The 18,108-nt window shown below is 27.2% G+C and overlaps 2 protein-coding genes across 2 annotated transcripts in view; both read right to left on the bottom strand.

The window, feature by feature from the left end:
• Positions 1 to 1,416: 1,416 nt before the first annotated feature.
• Positions 1,417 to 3,924, bottom strand: LOC101502505 (exocyst complex component EXO70A1-like). The gene has a single exon (XM_004510469.4). The coding sequence runs from the start codon at positions 3,709 to 3,711 to the stop codon at positions 1,825 to 1,827; it is 1,887 nt and encodes a 628-aa protein (XP_004510526.1). The 5' UTR covers positions 3,712 to 3,924; the 3' UTR covers positions 1,417 to 1,824.
• A 13,014-nt stretch (positions 3,925 to 16,938) lies between these two features.
• Positions 16,939 to 18,108, bottom strand: part of LOC101502812 (pollen receptor-like kinase 3) — a 2,768-nt gene continuing 1,598 nt past the window's right edge. The window contains exons 2-3 of the mRNA XM_027336660.2: positions 17,985 to 18,105; positions 16,939 to 17,891 (exon numbers count right to left, since the gene is read on the bottom strand). Coding sequence (XP_027192461.1) covers positions 17,146 to 17,891; positions 17,985 to 18,105 — 867 coding nt within the window. The 3' untranslated portion in view covers positions 16,939 to 17,145. The remainder of the gene's footprint in view (positions 17,892 to 17,984; positions 18,106 to 18,108) is intronic.

Below are 18,108 nucleotides of genomic sequence, written 5' to 3'. Positions count from 1 at the left end.
AACAAATCAAATAGAAATATGAAGGATGGAGAGAACAATTTTCTGAATTACCTCATTTTTTATTAAAAATGCAAGACCTCAATACAATGGAGAAGAAAAAAACCCTTTTTATATGAAGGGTTTTGATACAAAAGAAAAACAACCTAACTAAAAAGGAGCTAACAAACTATAACTATTCTAATAACAGAAAACAGAGAAGGAATAAAAGAAAAATAGAAAATATTTGAATATTGCTAACAACCAAGTTTTCCGGATTTGATTTGAGCTTAGTTTTCTCAACAAATAAATATAGCGAAAATTTTTGTGGTGAAATGAGTGAAAATTTGATTTTGTTGTTTACTAGGAATGACAAAATTGAAAGTTCCGTGAGGTAAAGGTATAATTGCGGAGTTAAGGTAAATTTTTTTAGCAGTAAAATTGCTGCCTAATATTTATTCTAACTTTCAAATTGAGGTGAAAGGAAGCAACATGATTCACCTCCACTGATTTAATTGAGCTTTGACTATTACTGAAATTACACCTCATCAAAATAGCCATGTAATCACATTTTGTTTCTAGAATGTTGAATTGAACACAAGCTGCTTGAAATTATTGGCTGTCTCATTCAAAATAGTACTTACTTCTAACCATACACCATTTTATCTTTTACCAAAATTCACACCACCTCAATTCTAGTTTTCTAGGGGCGAAGGAAAGGATTCCAAATGGATCTAGGCTTCGTGCATTCACACAATTAGTCGACCATCTAGATTGTTGGATCAAGATTAGACTACTTAATTCTTACTTTGTATTTTAGATCTGATTTACCAAAGTTGGAATTTGAGTCATCTGATTATATGATCTAAGGGTCCAAATTGCGTGACGGCATTCTAAAGATAGTTCAAATGCTTGGGCAACGACAAATTGATACTTAACAACACAAGTAATAAAAATTATGGAGATAGCCATTTTTGCTTCTCGAAAAGAAAAACATGTCAGCATTCGCGTAATTCGTGAGAAAAAAATGGTAAAATTTGGTACTACATAGCATTGCTAAATTAAGAGTATCCTTACAAGGAAAAAGTTGGTACTGTAGTATATAGCATTGCTAAATTTAGAAGGGAAAAATTGTCTTTAACCAGCACAGAATCAACTAATTAATCATCTAACTACAAACAATAAGATGTCAAAGAATGAAACCTTCCAAAGTAGTTTAAATCTGATAACACTTACCAAGAGCTATATGGCTGTTCAACAAAAACTTGGAAAAAATCTGAACAAGAAAAAGGAGACAAACAAATGGAAGAAATATTATCTCAAAAGTAACAACTTATCAGCAATTCCCATTTTGTGGTAACTCTTAAACATAAGAAAAACAGAAAATGCAAACCCCGGAATGATGATATCTAAGATTTTCTATTTCGACATGCATCTATATGTAAGTGCCAAAACTATAACATTGTATAATAGAAGTTCTTCTGATTGAAGCTACAAAAGAAACAGGTTTTTGACCTTAGAGAGTAATAAACAAAAGCACACGTACAACAACAAATTCCAATATAAACAAATGAAGAAAAACAAAATCTAGAATGTGGTATGAAAATCAAATAACATGCTTACATGCAGCAGCATTCAGGGTGAGTGAGCTACTTTGGCTTTTTCATAAGCCATACCAATCTTCATAAGTTACGGAGCACTCGAGATAGAGAGCTTGACAGAAATCTTTAAATTAGCCAGCAACACTCAATCATCACCTGAACACTCCAGTGAAAAAAATTAAAAGAATTTTTTGTCCTAGCTTCTAATAAGTTGCAAAAAAACTTTCACTTCATTTCACTCCAATGATCACTCAGATCTCCTTCTCATGTGCTGCGAAACAGGAATCCCTTCGAAAAAATCCAAAACAGCATCCTCAAGGTCTTCAACCGAATACTTAATGTAATTCTCCGGATGTCTTCCGCTCTCTATATGGCTCCTGAACCGCCCAAGGAACGATCTATACGCTGGAATCAGCTTCTCGGAAATAGATATCCGAAGCTCCTCCCTAAGCTGCGAATCCGGTATCAACCAAACAGCTTGAGTCCTATGTACCTCTTCAAACATAGCATTGAAAGCTTTAAACCTTTCCCTCAAAGCACTCTTCGACACCCCAGAAGAAAATCCGCCGCTCACATGCAACCCTTCATCCCTCAAACAATACAAAACCCTAACCCAAGTAGCCCTCTGATAGCTCGTAGCAGCCTGTCGAAACTTCCCAGTCAACTTCTTCAAATAATCATCCTCAATCAATTCCCTCAATTCAGGTGACCCTCTAACCTTCTGAACAATATAGTGCACATTGTTCATTATAAACAAATGACACAAAGAAGCATCTTTATAATGCTTAGACTTACCATCTAAATTGAATTGCAATATAACAATAATCCAAATCAAATGAATAGCCAAAGGTTGTTTCCCTTCCAGCTCATCGAAATCCATATCAGGAGTGGAAGGATCGCCCGAACATCTAGACCCGGTCGAAGGCTTAGAAACTATAAGCTCATTCAACGTCATTTTATAATCCGAAATCAAGCTTATATAATTCATAACATACCTAGTCAAAGGATGAATAGTTCCACCAGGAACAGGAACCTTAGAAGGTTCTTTAAGAACAGCATTTTCAAACTCAGATAAAATCCCTCTAGCAGCCTCAGCCAAACGCGACAAAATCTCGGCTGCTTGTACCCGAATGGACTCAGAAGACTTAGAATCAAAAACAACATCAATATCAGGTATCAAATCCATTAAAGCATCATGAAGGTCAAGAATCTTAAACAATTTCTCGGGCGACCTACGACTAATACTAATAGCTTCAGCAAAATTGAAAAGCTGAATAGCAGGACCTTTAACAGTTTCCATAAAACAAGCATCATCAATAGAAGTACCAATTCCATCAAAGATTTGTTCACATAATTTCTTCTCACTAGCAAAAAGCGTTCTAACACAAACCTTAGCAGCTCGAATCCATCGTCTGATCTTCGTTTCAAGCTGTTCCCAATCCAATCTCTGAACATCGCCGATGCTAAGTTTCTCGACGCCGAGTTTCTTGAAACTCGAATCTACAGCTGATTTTCTCACACTTCCATAAACTTGGATGCATTCACGAAGGTAACCGGAGGAAATCATTCTATCGGCGATACAGCGGAGATCGGAAACCGCTTCGGAAGGTATGAGATCGATCTCACGGATGCTACTAGTTGAACGGTAGCTTGAAGAATTCATAGTTGCTGTAGTAGCAACAGAACAAGTACTGTCGTAACGAAGAAACTTAACGCTGTTTTCGTTAAGATTATCTTGTTGTTCTTGTTCTTCTGGTTCTGGTTCTGGTTCTGGTTCGTCTTCATCGTGTTTTCGTGTTGAGGAAATTGAAGAGAAAGAGGAAGAAGAAGAAGAAGGAGGGTCGTCGTCGTGGATGATGGGGTTGGTGTGAGAGATGAGGATGTTACGAAATTCGTCTTCTAAACGAGCCATGGCGATCTGAATGGTGGGTTTGGAAGGGTGGTCGAGGGAGGTGGAAGATATGGAGCGTTGGATTTCATCGACGGCTGAGAGGTAAAGATCGACTTCTTGACGGTTATTGGTTTCGAAGATCATTTTTTCGCGTGCTTCTTCTGATGCTGTGGAGTCCCATCGGAGGATTATTTTTTGGGCAGTTTCTAATTCTAAGGGTATGTTTTCCTCCGCTGAAGACATGATTGTGTTGTGATGAAAAGGGGAAAGATTGATGCTTTAGATTCTGAGTAGTGATGAGGAGGAGAGAAGAGAAGTGAAGATTTTGTTTTGGGAGAGCGAGGGGGTGGGGGGGTGTGGATAGTATTTTGTTTGGAGTGAAAGTGGAAAAAGTAAAGAGAAAAGAGAGACTGCGAAAAGGTTGGCGTATTTTGTCGTTGGATAAATGGGAAAAGATAGAACAAGAGTGGAATTGGGATAGCTAAAACTAAAACACCTTACTAGTAGGGATTCTCATGCCATCTCATCTCATTAACATTAATCACTTTAAATTTTAACATTTAAATTTTTATTCAAACTAAATTAGAAATCAATTTTTTTTTTTTGGAAAACTTTAGACATTAGGAAAAATGAAAATTAAAGGCAGATCCAATTTTTAACATCAAAATTTTTATCAAGTTTCTTAATTAAGATGGATAAGTAAAATGTTATGCGCATCTTTTAGTTAGGTACCTTATCTTATGCTAGGTTTCCTCGATGTCTTAAGTACCCACCACAATCACTACCTCGTACATTTTACTTTTTGTGGCTAAAAAACATTTGTTGTTTTTATCTTATTTTTTTAATTTTAATTTCGATTAAAATTTTCAATTGTGTCATGTTAAGAATTGGACCCTGCCAAACCCATTGTTATGTATACAGGCTGCCTGAAGGTCTACTAGCTCAAGATTAGGGGCGGACCCAGAATTTTAGTAGTTAGAGGCAATATATATATATCTAAAAACTTAATCTCACTTGCCTCTTCTAGATAATATTTTTTATTTAATAACTTGATTCTTAGGAAAATGTACTTTAATAATTTAAAGTTCGATCGGGAGATAAATAAAGTTTGATCAATAAATATTTTAGTCAAAATTTGAATTCAAATTTTTTCAAGTGATTCGTTTAAAACTCATTAACCATTTAAGTTTAATTATTTAATTTTTCCATATATTATATGGAATATTAGAAATACTCTTTTAACACACTCTTTTATTGGGTAGAAATTATTATATAGATCTTACTACTTTATGTAGAATTTATTTTCAAAGTGTGAGACATATATTAATTTTAAGGTTAAATAGCACTCGATCATTTAACTTAATTTCAGTTAACGTTTTAGTCTTTTATTTATTTATTTTTTTCGAGTTGGTCATTTATTTTAATTTTAAGTGATAAATATTTTATGTTTTAAAATGTCAACAGTGTTATACTTTTTTTTTACAAAAATTTTAAAAATTCATCAAAATTTTCAAATAAAATCTATAAAATTAATTATCATCTTCAATATAATGTAAATTTCATCAAATTCATAACTTAAATCTTTAAATAAACTCATATTTTCATTCTTTATTTGATGTTGTTTGAGATGAAAATATGAGTTTATTTGAATATTTGAGTTATACATTTGATAAAAATTTGCATTATATTGAAGATGATTATTAATTTTATAGGTTTTATTTGAAAATTTTGATGAATTTTTGTTAAAAAAAGAATTACATTATTAATATTTTAAAACATAAAATATTAAATTGTCATTTAAAATTAAAATAAATGACTAAATTAAAAGAAAAAATAACTAAAATATTAACTACAATTAAATTAAAGGACCACATATGCTATATGTTTCTAGTATTTTTTATATTATTTAGATATATAAGAAGAAGAAAAATAGTAGTGGATACAGTAGTATACACTATTATCTTGTTCCGTATGTATAGTGTTTGTTTTATATTTGATGTAACTTAGTATTTTACATGTCTTTTTCATGGACATTACAATTTGGAGCGTTAAGAGTTAAGACGGTGTCTTTGTCTTGGACTATATAAATCTGTTGCGATTTCTACGCAATTAAGGTAAAACATTCATCTTTCCAAAAGATCTATAATTCTTCTCAATTATATACTTACGTGAGCAGCTGAACGTCATATTATTTATATATGTCCCTTCATTTGACGAAGACGAACTACTCACTCTCCTCCGCAAATCTAATCTCCCCTTTCTTTTCAATCCTAACCGAACAACTCCTTTATATTTTTTTCAAATTTTCATATGGTTCATTACCTTTTTCTGCCTTTGTAATATTTCTTTTATATTAAATACCATGATATTAAAATAAAAAAATTAATAAATATTATTTCTTCCGTCTCATAATAAATATCACTTAAAAAAATAAAATTTAATTTAAAATAAATATTATTTATAATTTTTAATATAAAATTTTAATTATTATTTTTTTATACTACATTCCATAATTATTATATGCACAACTTTTAAATGTTTATCAATTCTAAAAAGAAGTAAATTTGTCTCGCTAGTTCTGTTGGTGGGAGTTAAGAAACGTTGAAAAACTTACTAAATTCGATATCAGATTCTCACATAATCTAACTTTTTTGAACTCGGTTGTTTGCATTATAAAACAAAAAAATTCAAACACATATTGTTGGAAATAAAATTTGTGGTGGTATAGAATAGAATGAGTCCGTACAGTTTCTGCATAGTCATAGCCATCACGTAGTCTACGACATGAAAATAGAAAAAGTTGTAGTTAATTGATTATTTTGCTAAATTGGTTGTTTTTACACAACTTGTTCGATTTTTCCATCAATTTTTTTCATTTCTTTGTCTCTTTTGTGCATTCTAATTCGGCAGCTCTACATATATTAACTTTAATGACTTTCTTTCCATGGTTTCCAGAGCAAGTATATGGGAAATAAAAACGAAACTGATTATGAAAATATTAATAGTAAAATAGCAGCAAGAATATTCCACCTTGCATTTGTTTGAATTTATTTTGCGAGCTAATGGTAAATTTTCCCAAAAGCAGTTTGGTTAGTTAATTTATCTAATATATATATATATTAAATTAATTAAAGTGTTTGATGAAATAAGCGGTTCAATTAGCTTAAAAATATAAAATGACATATAAAGATATTTTAAAATAAAAATAAAATTTATCAATTAATATTTAAATATTTTAAAAATAGTAATTTAAAATTTATTTTTTTATTAATTTAAAATTTATCAATATGATATATTTTGTATTTATTTATCTATTTTATTTATTTTAATTAAAATAAATAAATAGATTACATACTTTAAAATATTAATCATTTATAAATATTTTCAAATTATAATAAATAAATGATTTACTTATTAATTTGATATATTTTTATTTACTTAGCTAGTTTATTTATTTTAAATTATAATAAATAAATTATTTAAATTAAATTATTATTTATTAAAATCGTTTTAAATTTTAAATTATTTTACTATTGAAATTTTTAGAATTATTTATTTTTAAATTATAAAGAGAAAAAAATATTTTAGTTACAATAATAAACATAAAATTGGAAGAAAAAAAGATAAGTTATAAACTTATTGACTACTTGAATTAGCTTATCATAAAAAGCTATAAGTTATAAGCTCATAAATAAATATTACCAACTAGAGTTTATTATAAGTTATAAGCTCATTTTTTTATTTGATTAAATAGAGTCTTAATATATCAAGACTTTGGATCGGTGAGGCAACAAGTATTTTAAACCGGAAGATTATTAAGATATCTTTTATCTATTTAGGACTTTTGACCAATGTTAACTTCCGGAGATTAAAAATCTGGAAACTAGTGGTGTAAAAAATTAACAAATAAATTATTTTCATGGAAAAGTAAGAATTTTTCGATGGATAGAAGGGTAGTCATTCTTCAAAGCTATGTCAGAAATCATATTCAAATTGAAATTGAAATCTCTTTTCTCTTTTTAATTATGGGTGGGGACGAGGAGATAATATTCCACAAAAAAAGAAAAAGGAAAGGGTGGGTGTGAGAGTTAGGATGGCGTGGAGAATTATTTGAATAGGAAAAAGATAAGTTAAAGTTACTAATGAGGAAGTTGGGGAGTCTTATTTTTTATGAGAGAAAGAAAGATAAATTGATTTGAATAGAAGATATAATTCGGGTAAATATATTATGAGTTTAACTTATACAATCTTGAGGAACTCTTAAAGATATAGGTGTAAATAGTTTCAACAACAAGATTTGACATCCTTTTGCACCATCGAATGTGGTTTTGTAAGTGTGAAGATTTTTCTTAATCAAATTCATTCAAAATATTACTTATTTAAACTTAGAATCATCGACGATGAAGTCCAAACTTGTGTTGGAAGTTGTGGTCACATTGAATCGACAAACCATTTGTTTTTTTTATTGTTTCGTTTGTGTGTGGAGTATGGAGTGGATTAATCCATCAATTGTAGTGTGTTAAGGTCAACAATACAAAAAAAATGGGTATTCTAAAGTATTACATATCAACAAGGTGTAGTGTTGTTTCCAAAAGTATAGTCTAGTGTTAAGAGTTTGAACGTTGACAAAATTTCATTAAAAAAAATTCAAAGTTGGATTTTTTGATGTTAACACTTTCTTCATTCCTTAACTAATTACTAACTATCGATTTGCTAATAATGGGGGTAGAACATAAGTGGCAATTTGATTGGTTGTAGGAAGTAGATTGGAAGGGGACCATTATGTTGCTGAAATTAAGATTTTATTTGCGGTTAATTATGTTACTGAGATAGATTAATGTATGCTAATGAGTAATGACTAATGACTAAGCTTTGGTAGTATTTTTTGTTAATTTGTGTGTGAGACATCATCTAGCACCCAAAGACAATTTGGTCTTTGTTTTTGGTTGTATAAATTAGCAAATCTTGTGCTTTATTAATAGATTTGCTTTACTTCAAAAAATAAATAGTAGCATTAGCAAATAATATAAGGAAAATTCCTCTTATTGTAATTACACAAAAACAAACAAACAAGGAAAACATGTTTTTGTCCAATTTGTGGGAGGTTTCAATCCAAAACCAGACAATTAAACACATATTGGCCAACACTAGGGTTGTATAATTTATGAATTACTACTTGGTACCACCACCATCACATGCATGACTAATTAAGGACCCAATTGAATTACTACTTGCTTGGTTGTTACCATTGTAGGCACTATTGCCCCAGCACATTCAACAAAAGGCCAGATAAGATCTAATGATCATCTCTATCCATGCATTATATTCCCTGCCGTTTGTATTTAAGACTAAATACATGTACGTTTTTATTTATTTTTAAGAGTGGTTGAGTTCAACAACCATGAATATTGTTTATGGTATGGATTAGTCATGAACAAGACACTTGCATTATGAAACATCAACTTGTTTCGCACAAAAATAGCTTAAAATGAATCAGTTTATTTTTTTCATTAAATGTGATTTTTTATTCAAAGAACAATCTAGGACTCGAACTCAATATAGAAGCTCATATCATGTTTAATGTGATTTTTCATTCCATGACATCTATAAGAACTTGAAACATATCTGAAAATTAAATCGTAAGTCATTAGACTTGACCATTTCACATGTGAGTCACTCATATTATTAGCCTTTATCCATTTTACGATGGTCCATTCTTGCTCTTCCACCAAGTCAAAACTCTCTTTCATACCACTTGTTGGGGAGTATTGGGGAGCACCAAGAGCAACAATGAATTAATGATCGAGACCACTAAGCATGGATCATCCACATCACTAGATTTGATTAAAACATTATTAGGATCCACTTTTGCTCCCCCACCAAATCAAATATGACTCTAATACAACTTGTTAGACAATTTGTGAGAGTGCCATGAGCAACAACAAACTAATGATCGAGGACCACCAAGAGATTGGGATAAGATTGGGATAACACATCTCGATCTTAAAATATGGAAATATGAGTTGCTTATCTAATGTATCTATCATTTAGCACATTTCAAGTCGATGTAGGTCTATCATTCACACTTGAATACCAATATTATTTCCCTCAAATATGAATCTCTCACGTCATTATACTTGATCCAAGCACCTAGATCTCACTCCCCAACTAAGTCGAATCAGACTTTATTACCATTTATTGGGAAGATTGAGGGAGCACTAGGAGTAACAACAAGTTAATGATCTATGATCCCTCAGAGATCAAGACATCATGCATCCACCCAAAATCTTGTGGTGTTGAAAAAATGTATCACTTTTCTTATGTATCTAACACTTAGTTCATTTATAATTTATATGAGACTACAACTCACACTGAACTTTTAATTCACAATACACTATACTATGTCGACTAGTCATGTTTCTTCAACAAAATTCAACAATCATTTTTATAATATAAATTTCGTGATTTCATATATATATTTAATTTAAATGAATTCTTTTATGAGTTACAATGTTTCTTAGTTATTGATAATTTCTCAAATAAAATAAGAATTTATTTTAAATTCTAAAATGACCATAAGCTAATTATAATTATTTAAAAAATATAAATAAAAAGTTTATATATATATATATATATATTAAAGAATCTGACAACAAAATTTACACATGTGGAGAAGAGGAACATTGTAAATTTAAATTCCCGCTCAAACATATTATTTGTCTCTACATTTTGTTATCATAAAAATTGTACTTATAAAACAAACAAATTTATTTCACATAAAAGTTATTATTTAAAAAAAAAAAATCATTGTTGTATAAGTTTGTTTCAATTTTTTGGCTCAATCTTCAATCAAATTTTATTTTCATAGTCGAAAATCGAAGGATAAATATATAAAATAAAAGTAAATACTCATTCACTTCAGTTTTTTTTTTTTTTTTTTTTTACCGAAAACTAACTTTAAGTTAGATCAACAATCATTTCAAAAGAAATAAAAAAAAAAAAAGTAAAATCCCATTTCCTTCCTTTTTTTTTTTTTTTTTTTTTTACCGAAAACTAACTTTAAGTTAGATCAACAATCATTTCAAAAGATTGTTTCAATTTTGATAGTTACAAGTTGAATTTTATGTTTTAGTACATGTTGATAACCACTAAAGTCTTGCTATGGAATTTCCATTTTCCATTACCTTCGCATCCTATGTATCTTTTTCTAAATTTTTAACAGGATGAGATGTAAATATATAATAAAAATAAAATAAATAAAATAAATTAATAATTATAAATAAAAATTTAAATATATGAGAGTTTAATAAGCTAGTATATATCATATAAGTACATGATACTAATATATGAGAGTTTATTAAGTTAATGCATAATTTTTTATTTATATAATTTAAAATAATAATTAAATAGTTCTTATAAATTTAAAATTTTAAATAATATTGGAGTTTTAAATCCTTTTTAATTGGTTTTTAGATCTTCCTGAAATTCAATTAATTGCTTTTCCATGTTAAGAGGCTCGTCCGTAAAATCTATTATATGAACTTATTATAAAATAGAGGTAATAAATTTTTACTCCTTACTATATTTTAATGTTTTTTTTTTCTTGTGACTACAATATTTCAATATTTTATAAAATAGGTTCATTTGTGTTTATATTTTTTGTCTTTACTTGTAAGTTATATGTCACTCAAATTTTTGAATGTTTTTTTTTTCAACCATGTTTATGATATTATAAACATCTACCTTAAACAATTTAATTTTTTTTAACAATGAAATAATTAAGTTTGAATTTTTAAGCCTTCGGCACTTAAACATTTATATGTAATTCATTTTTTATCAAAAATTCAAAAAATTTGTATGAGAGATTATTATAATATTTTTAACATATTTTGAAAGAAAAATTCAAAATTTTAAAAGATATACACGAATTAATTTAAAAGCATGAATAAAAAATATTTAACCTTAAAGATTATTAACAATATCGAAATTAAACTTAAGGACCCATTTACTTTCCTTGTTTTCTGTTTTATTTTCACTTTAACTAATAAATACAAGAGAATGTAGATATTTTGTCATCATATTCTTTTATAACTTTTTAAAATAGATATGAAATTTTGAAAACTCTAAAACATGATTTTAGTTGTTTACTTCATAGCTTATATTCAATCTTCTCTCTATCACAATTATTCATTCAACGAGTCTTTCATCTTTTTATTAACAATTTAAAACAATCACACATTTTGAAAAATGAAAATATAAAATATTTTCTAAAGTAAATAGACCCTAATTTAACCAATTTTTGATAATGAGGGTAAAGATTAGATGCATCTTGTGTATAAACATGTTAATTAATGGGGAAAATAAACAAGCGATCATGCATTAACTTTCAAAAAAACTATTACTCATTCCGACTCATATTAAGTGTTTTATTTGAAATATATTTTATGTTATATTACTTGTCATTTTATATTGTCAATAAAATATTAATTATTTTCTATTAATATATATTTATTTATCGTACCCAATATATCTTAATACTCCCTTAACTACTTTATTTACCAAATATACTTTAATAAATGAAATCATTTTGTTATAAAAAATTGAATCCTTAATCGTTTTCTTAACAAGTGTGTATAAATCAAGTAAAACATTTATGATTCGTTTGATTAGTAGGATCCAAGACAAGATGGAGAATAAATTTTCTCCAATATTTTTCTTCATTTTTTTGTTTTTCGATCGCTGTCTTTCAAACTCCTTTTTTCCTTAATCCTCTTTATCTCTCTTTTTCAATGGAGAATAGGGATTTTAATGGACCACCATGTGACATGAGAGAATCCATTTTCGAGAAGATAAGACATAATCTATCATATCATATTTAAATTTAATATTTGATAAATCAACATGATAAAATATTTTTTAACTTTATCTTGTCTCTCTAATTAAAAAACTTACCTTGTATATGAGTTGATTTATAAACTAGCATGATAGCATAAAAAAGATAATTTACTTTGTTATCTTTATAAAATAAAATTTAAAATGTAAAAAATTGATTTCCAACAAAATATAAATATAAATTAAATAACAATATAATTTGATATTAAAAATAAAACATTAATTTAAAAAAAATATGTATGATATTCTCAAAAGGGTCATTTTTTATTTTAAATAATCAAATAAATTAAAAACTTATTGAAATTATAATATTTAAAATGAACATGATTATTTTACAAGGAAATTTTTGTCATTTACATATAAATCATATAATCTTTTTAGCTTATCTAACATATAAAATATAATTACTTAGTTACTAGTTAATTTTTTAAGAAAAATTAGATTATTTATTTAGTAGTTTCAATATCTTTTTTTAGATACAAAACTATTTCATCGTTTATTTAATATTTTTTTTAGTATTTTTACTAACTTATAAAAATATTTTGATTAATTTATAAATTTAAAATATTATAAGTTATTTGAAAATAATATAAATAATTGTTTCAAAAAAGTAATTTTATCGTACCATACCACTGATGATGTACAAAAGTAAACTAATATAATTTTATATGCATCAAATACATAGGATAATAATTTATTATATTCTGTCATTATCATTTTTTTTCATATAATATCTTTATCATATAAGTGGACACTTAATGTGAGAGGGAGGGGCAATATTTTTCAAATCAGTATTGTTACACCAAGCTAGCTTGCATAGGCTTGTCCCTAGTCCCCATATTAAAAATTAAAAAATATATTAGTCAGCAATTAATTAGCACATATTCTTGTTCACTCTTGAAGGACATGTGCATTTCACATAAAAAGAATATTCAAACATTTAAATAATCAATAGCATTGGCACAAAAGGGAGCAAGAGAGATTTTCTTACAATTTTACGACATTGGTGAGCAAATAGGATATAGTTTTTCTGTTTCTAGCTTTTTTTAGGGAATCTTGCATAGTGTGGATGCAATGGGTGCTATGATACAGCTAATTATTTTTAACTGACAAGAAGACAAAATAAATAAGTTTAGAATTTAGAGTTGCACGAGTGGTGGTGTAACCAAATCATTGGTAGATATTGCAATTAAATTTTGGGTGAAATTTAGACAAAACTTCTAGAAGTGAAGTTTGTTAGCTGGTCCTAGCCGATTAAAAGCAAAATAATGATCATCATGATTGCAAAGGTGTATTTCTTATATATCTTAAGAAAGCAAAATATGTGAACTTTATCTATTTGGTGAAAAGTAGAATATAGGAGTAATTAGATTAATCTATTAAAGTTCGTATATGCAATATCCATATGATAAAAATATCTACATATAACTTTAACTTTTTTGTTATTATATGCATAGTGCATATACTTAGACTTCATTTGAATAAACGACTTATTAAAAAAAATCTTATTAAATTATTGTAGTATATAAATTATTTTTATAAAATAAAATAAAATAATTTTTTTTGTACAAATTATATATTATTTTCTTAAATCATCTCAAATTGTTTATAAAAATTAATTAAAAACAACTTATAAATATATTATTAATTATTTCTATAAACTCTTCAAAACATATTCACAATCATGTATATCAATAGATATACTTAAATAAATTAATACAATCAGAAAATTTTACATTTTTTTAATATAAAAATTATAAATATGTTTAATGTATTGGATCACTCCTCCAATTTAAAAATAAGTTCTGATTATTAAATAAAAAATTAAATACATCTGTTATGCTCTTATACAAAATATCTAAAAAATACCACAGTATAGATTACTAAAAAAAATTAAGAGTACATATGAACAATAAATAGCCCTAATAAATTTCATTAAAAATTAGTATATATTGTTGAATTTACACAAAAAGTATTTGAATTAGGAAAGGATTAATAAACTTTATTCATCGGAATTAATAGATACTCTACATATATTTAGAAGATTGATATTAAGAAATACTTATTATATATAGTTGTTATAAAATTTTATAGATGCCATTTTTAGCATATAAATTTAAAAAATATTTAAATACCCATGTCATGTGAGGAGAGCCAGATTAGCATCTGTTGAGGTTGAATTATGAATTTGTTATTATGGTTATGGCACCTAAAAATTCGACAAAAGATTTGAAGTACAGATAATAAGAGGGATATATCAAAATATGCATAAAGTGAGGAGTGTGGATTATTGTTGTATGCCAGGATATGTATAGACCTACGAGTTTGAGCCTTTCAATTAATTAATTAAATTAAATTAAACACATATCATGCATTTCAATGAATATCCAGCTGGAGTATGCTGTGAACAACACCATACGGTTGACTTAAGCAACATTATTTTATCAACTTTTGTCCTTTTCTATTCAAACAATCAAACGCCAAAGAAAAAAAAAAACTATGCCCTTTAAGTTATTTGTATATTACTAGTATTTGTCCAAATCAAACTATTAAATTTTGATATATATATCTAGGCCTACTAATAAATTTTAATATATAAATATAAATATATATACATATATATATATATATATAGGCTAAATTACATCCGTAGTCCCTTAACTTAATTTTAGGTAACATTTTAGTCCTTTATTTTTTTTTCCCGATTTAGTCCTTTATTCCTAAAAATATCAAATAAAGTATGAAAATATGAGTTTATTTGAAGATTTGCGTTACGAATTTGATAAAATTTGTATTATATTGAAGAATATAATTAATTTTATGAGTTTTGATTGAATGTTTTTTTGAATTTTTGTATAAAAAAGGATATCATTGTTGAAATTTTAAAACATAAAATATCAAATTGTCACTTAAAATTAAAATAAAGGACCAAGTCGGAAAAGAAAAAGATAAAGGACTAAAACGTTACAAGATTAGCTATTTCGATTCTAAATTATAATTTAACTGATAAATATTTATATTTGTATGTGGTTATTATATAATCTCATTTATAAATACACAAAAATTAGGCATTTTGTTGAATTGCTTAAATATGGGTTTAATGCAAAATATTTAGTTTCTTTAAATAAGCTTATCCCTTTCCAAATTAGTTATTTTGCTTAATTAAAAAGTTTAAGCTCAGTAGACCTTATACATATACTATAAACGAGATAATTATATTTATAAGTAAAATTTATAAGCAATTTTTTTTTATTATACTTGATAAAAATGTATTAACTAAAAATACAATGTTCATGATAAAATTTAAAGTTGATATTTCACAACAGCATCAACATAGGATGCATATACAACAATACAGTTATGTTATATTTTTTATGAACCTAATCCTTCAAAAATAACTATAGATTGTGAGATAAAATCAAAGGTAGTGACACAATAAAAATAGACATGTTGTTTTTAGCATACATAATCAAAGAATGAGGGTTACCTCAATACAAAAAAATGGTCGTAGGCTTGCAATTTCTATCGGTTATCGGAGAAGAAGAATATAAGTTAGAGATGATAATATAGTTATAGAAAAAGATTAAAAAAAATAAAAGAAAAAGTCAAAAAAATAATGCATATAAATATCATCGTCAAAGCAATATGAGATAATGACTAATAAGAAAATAATATATTATATAATGGAATGTCAAAATGAAAATGTGAAATTTTTGTTTCTAAACAAATATATGTTCCTTTTCTTATAGAGAAGAATTAAGGGTGTCATAAATTTTAAAATTTGTCCATTACTTACCATAAATGAGAATGTAAATGAGAATATTGAACAGTACTTAAGAAAAACAAAGAGTCATAGTGCATTAATCAAAAAATTAAAATTTAAAATACATTTATATGCGTTTGAAAACTGAAATATATTTATTCAAAAATACATTCGAATAATGAAGAGACTATTACTTAGTTAAGTAAAATAAAAGAAGAGAAGCAAATAAAATCAACATATTATGTGTGAAATAAATAATAAAACACAATATTGCAAATACTTGAAAAGTGAATTAAAAAAAAATTACAAATATGTTACTAATTTGGATGAAAAATCTCTCTATACAAACTTAATAAACAAAACAATAATTAAATACAAAAAATATATTTTTAATTAATAATTAAATCACATATTTAACTAACAAAAATAAATTAGAAAGTTCACTATAATTTGGGGAGAAAATTTTTCTGAAGAAACTTATCAATTTTTATACATAAAGATAAATTTTTAAAGTCCAAATATAAAAATAAAAAGAAACATAGTGTGTATTACAAAAATGGAGAGTGCAGATAGCAACTCCCTAATATTTAGAAAAGCCTGTTTAGAAAAGCTGGCATACGTTTGTCCAACCCAATAGCATATTGAATTTTGTAAGTAATACTATATAATCTGTCTTTATATTAATTCAAATTAAAAAATATATATATATATATATCAACTATAGGCTAACAAATTTATGCGTGGAGGAGGAAATTTCATAGATATTCTATATCAATGACTAAAAGAAGTTACAATAAAAAAAAAAAAAAAAAAACAGAACAGAAGAAGTACTTCTGAATATTGAGTTATCACTAAACTTAGCTGTACATATATCCCTAATCTATAAACTTCAAATTCCAAACATAAGGTATGTGCCAAATTATCACAAAAGAATTGGCACATCTCATTTTCCACTATCTCTAAGACACAAAAAATGTGTCATAAATTAATAATTGTCACCTAACTTTTGATCAAATAAAAACTTAGGAAATTCCAAATTCAAAATATTCTTTACTTCCAAAACTATTTGTTCCATGTCTCCTCCTTGATTCATCACCATGATGTTGTTCTTGAGAATCTGCATAACCATCTCTAAGTGAAGGTAAAACCTCTATAGTCCTTGATTCTTGAACATTATTATTAATATTATTAGAATTACCATTTATTTTAATCTCTTCTATCCTTCTAACAGCTTCCATCATATCTAATCTCATTGAAACATTACTTTCAGTGCAAGCAGCACCAATATGAATAAGTTTTTCCATTTCACTTAATGAATTTCTATCACTTGAAATTTCAGGATCAAGTAATTCAACTTCTCTTCCTTCACAAATTGCTGATGCTACCCATTGTACCACATCAGTTCCACCTTTACCATTGATAAGATATTGAGAAGGAAATTTTCCTGTTAGTATTTCCAGAATTATGACGCCGAAACAGTACACGTCGCAACGAGGCGATATTTGGTTATGTTGTGATGCTTCTGGTACTTTGTATGCAAATAATGTGTGTGAAAAACTTGAAGGATTAACCATGTGGATAAAACCATAGTCTATTAATAATGGTTCATAATCTGGTCCTAGTAGAACATTGCTTGATTTCAGGTTTCCATGTGGTAAATCTGAGGATGATAATTCTGTGTGAAGATATTTCATTCCTTTTGCAATTCCTTGTACAATTTTTAAACGTGTCTGCCAATCTAGTTCTGAATGTGATGCTCCTCTGTCACCTGAAATTACAATACTATATAATATAAGAATATGTTTTCTTTTATGTGAATCCAATGAATGAATGCATATTAAGAAAAGAAATAAAATCTTACCATGCAACAAAAACAATAGACTTCCTCTTGGAACATACTCAGAGATCACAAGTTTCTCATCTTTTCTATAATGATATGCCAAAGGAGTCAAAATATTCCAATGTTTTAACCTTCCAAGTTTCTT

This window comes from Cicer arietinum, chromosome 7, assembly GCF_000331145.2.
Source record: "Cicer arietinum cultivar CDC Frontier isolate Library 1 chromosome 7, Cicar.CDCFrontier_v2.0, whole genome shotgun sequence".
Classification (NCBI taxonomy): domain Eukaryota; kingdom Viridiplantae; phylum Streptophyta; class Magnoliopsida; order Fabales; family Fabaceae; genus Cicer; species Cicer arietinum.
Note: the sequence above shows the minus strand (reverse complement) of the source record. Positions and strands in the feature narration are given on the sequence as shown.